Genomic DNA, 1,780 nt, shown 5'->3' on the forward strand with positions numbered 1-1,780 from the left:
TGTGGTTGGTCTACTCGGGTTCGTCTATCGTGACTTAGAATCTATTATGTCGGAGCCTCTACTCAAGAGGCATCATATGTCTACAGCCACCATACGAGTTAGGCCTCTAGGGGATACTTTATTCTACTCCTGTCTACGCATGTCGGCTATGATCAAGAACAGTCTACTACCCTGTATATTCTATAAGATCGACGATAATCACTCTATATGTGATCTATTGGCATTGGACCCTAGTTCTAGAGATTATATGGCCCTAGGAAATCGCATTGGAGCAGCGATTCATGGCGTCATCACTTCCAATGCTTGGGCTCTAGACTTGGTTCGTATAAACGAGTCTAATCCCGACATTATACATATTCTAGAAGTATCTACGGAGAAGTATTATGATGCCTAAGTATCTATGGGGTTAAGTATCTATGATAAGTAAGTATCTATGACGATTAAGTATCTATGATGATTAAGTATCTATGATGATTAAGTATCTATTTTATTTGATTTAGCATATTAGATTATGCTTCTAGATATTGCTATTCGAACAACCTTCTAGTCTATCTTGTTAGTTAACTAAGATATTCTAATGTGTTAAATGAATCTACTAGAAGTATCTAGTATTCATTTGCGGGGTATGTGCTGTCCCATCGTGGCAGCGCGACAAAGATCTCGCTCGCCTCGTATTCTATTGTTGAACTATAATATTATTATTCTCGCTCGGATGCATCTATCTAACGGTTTTGGATACTAGAAACGGTTAGATCCGTCTCTGGTTCTCTCTAAGCTACTTAAAGCTAGGAAGCTAGTATTCTAGTGGTAATTGTTAGACTGGACTGAGTCCAGTGATTGATTGTGTGATCTGCTACCTCATCCTAACTCTAGTTCTACTTGAGTTAACCAGTCCTCACTAGTATCGCATCGTAATCTCTATTGCCTCACCTGATCGTGTTACAAGCTACACGGGATGTTACTTAGATCTGGAATGAAATTGTCGAACCGTGATCGCTGTGCATTTCCTCATGATTCAACAGGTTTAACTCCCTCTACACCTCCGTCTAACGACGCGACTGAACCACCAAGAAGTACATCTACTTCAAGACCACTACTGATTTCTTCTAGTTCTACTCTAAGTCGTCCCGTACATTGCGATCCTAGGGCGTGCGCTTTTGTCATTGCAACAGCGTGCAACCGTTCATACAGGATTGGGAAGAGCTCAATGATGGCTTTCAAATGATGCTTTTGTTGTTCATCAAGTGTCACGTGCCGCAAAATTACGAGGGGTGGACACTTTCTCGGCACCATCCTGTATCGCTAGGTTCCAGGGCCGAGTTTCATTTATAAATTATGAAACATAATGGGCTTCTCAGAGAGTGGTCGATTTGAAATATCCAAATTGAAAGAATCAGTAGGATGTTACGTAGATCCAGTTACTGAACAGAACAAGACAAACTGTAAGAAGCTGAGGACTTGTATCAAAATATATCAAAAAAACCCGTAAGCTATATGCGGCATGGAAGGTATGCTCAACTATAGAGCATAATCAAACTTCAACATATGATCTGATCTTAGACTCGGCAGGACAATACTCATAGATAACGGGAACTGTGGTGTGGTTAGATTAGAACGATGTCTTGAAGATAATAAGTCAAACTTCAGAACTGGTTCCGCTCTTAAACGACCATATCTCTGCACTCGTGACACTTACATCCACAGCAAACCTGGAATGTGCATTTACAGCTAGAAGGACATTTGTCACAGAAGTCCCCGCAGAAATGCACGTTCGACAGAC

At 40.9% G+C, this 1,780-nt stretch overlaps 1 protein-coding gene across 1 annotated transcript; it reads left to right on the top strand.

The window, feature by feature from the left end:
- Positions 1–139: 139 nt before the first annotated feature.
- Positions 140–378, top strand: Pmar_PMAR027668 (hypothetical protein; the record flags this gene model as incomplete). Its single annotated transcript, XM_002765058.1, has 1 exon — positions 140–378. A coding segment is annotated over one exon (239 nt), but the record flags the coding sequence as incomplete, so codon positions are not given.
- Positions 379–1,780: the final 1,402 nt, after the last annotated feature.

The sequence above is a fragment of the Perkinsus marinus genome (genome assembly GCF_000006405.1).
Source record: "Perkinsus marinus ATCC 50983 genomic scaffold scf_1104296975866, whole genome shotgun sequence".
Classification (NCBI taxonomy): Eukaryota; Perkinsozoa; order Perkinsida; family Perkinsidae; genus Perkinsus; species Perkinsus marinus.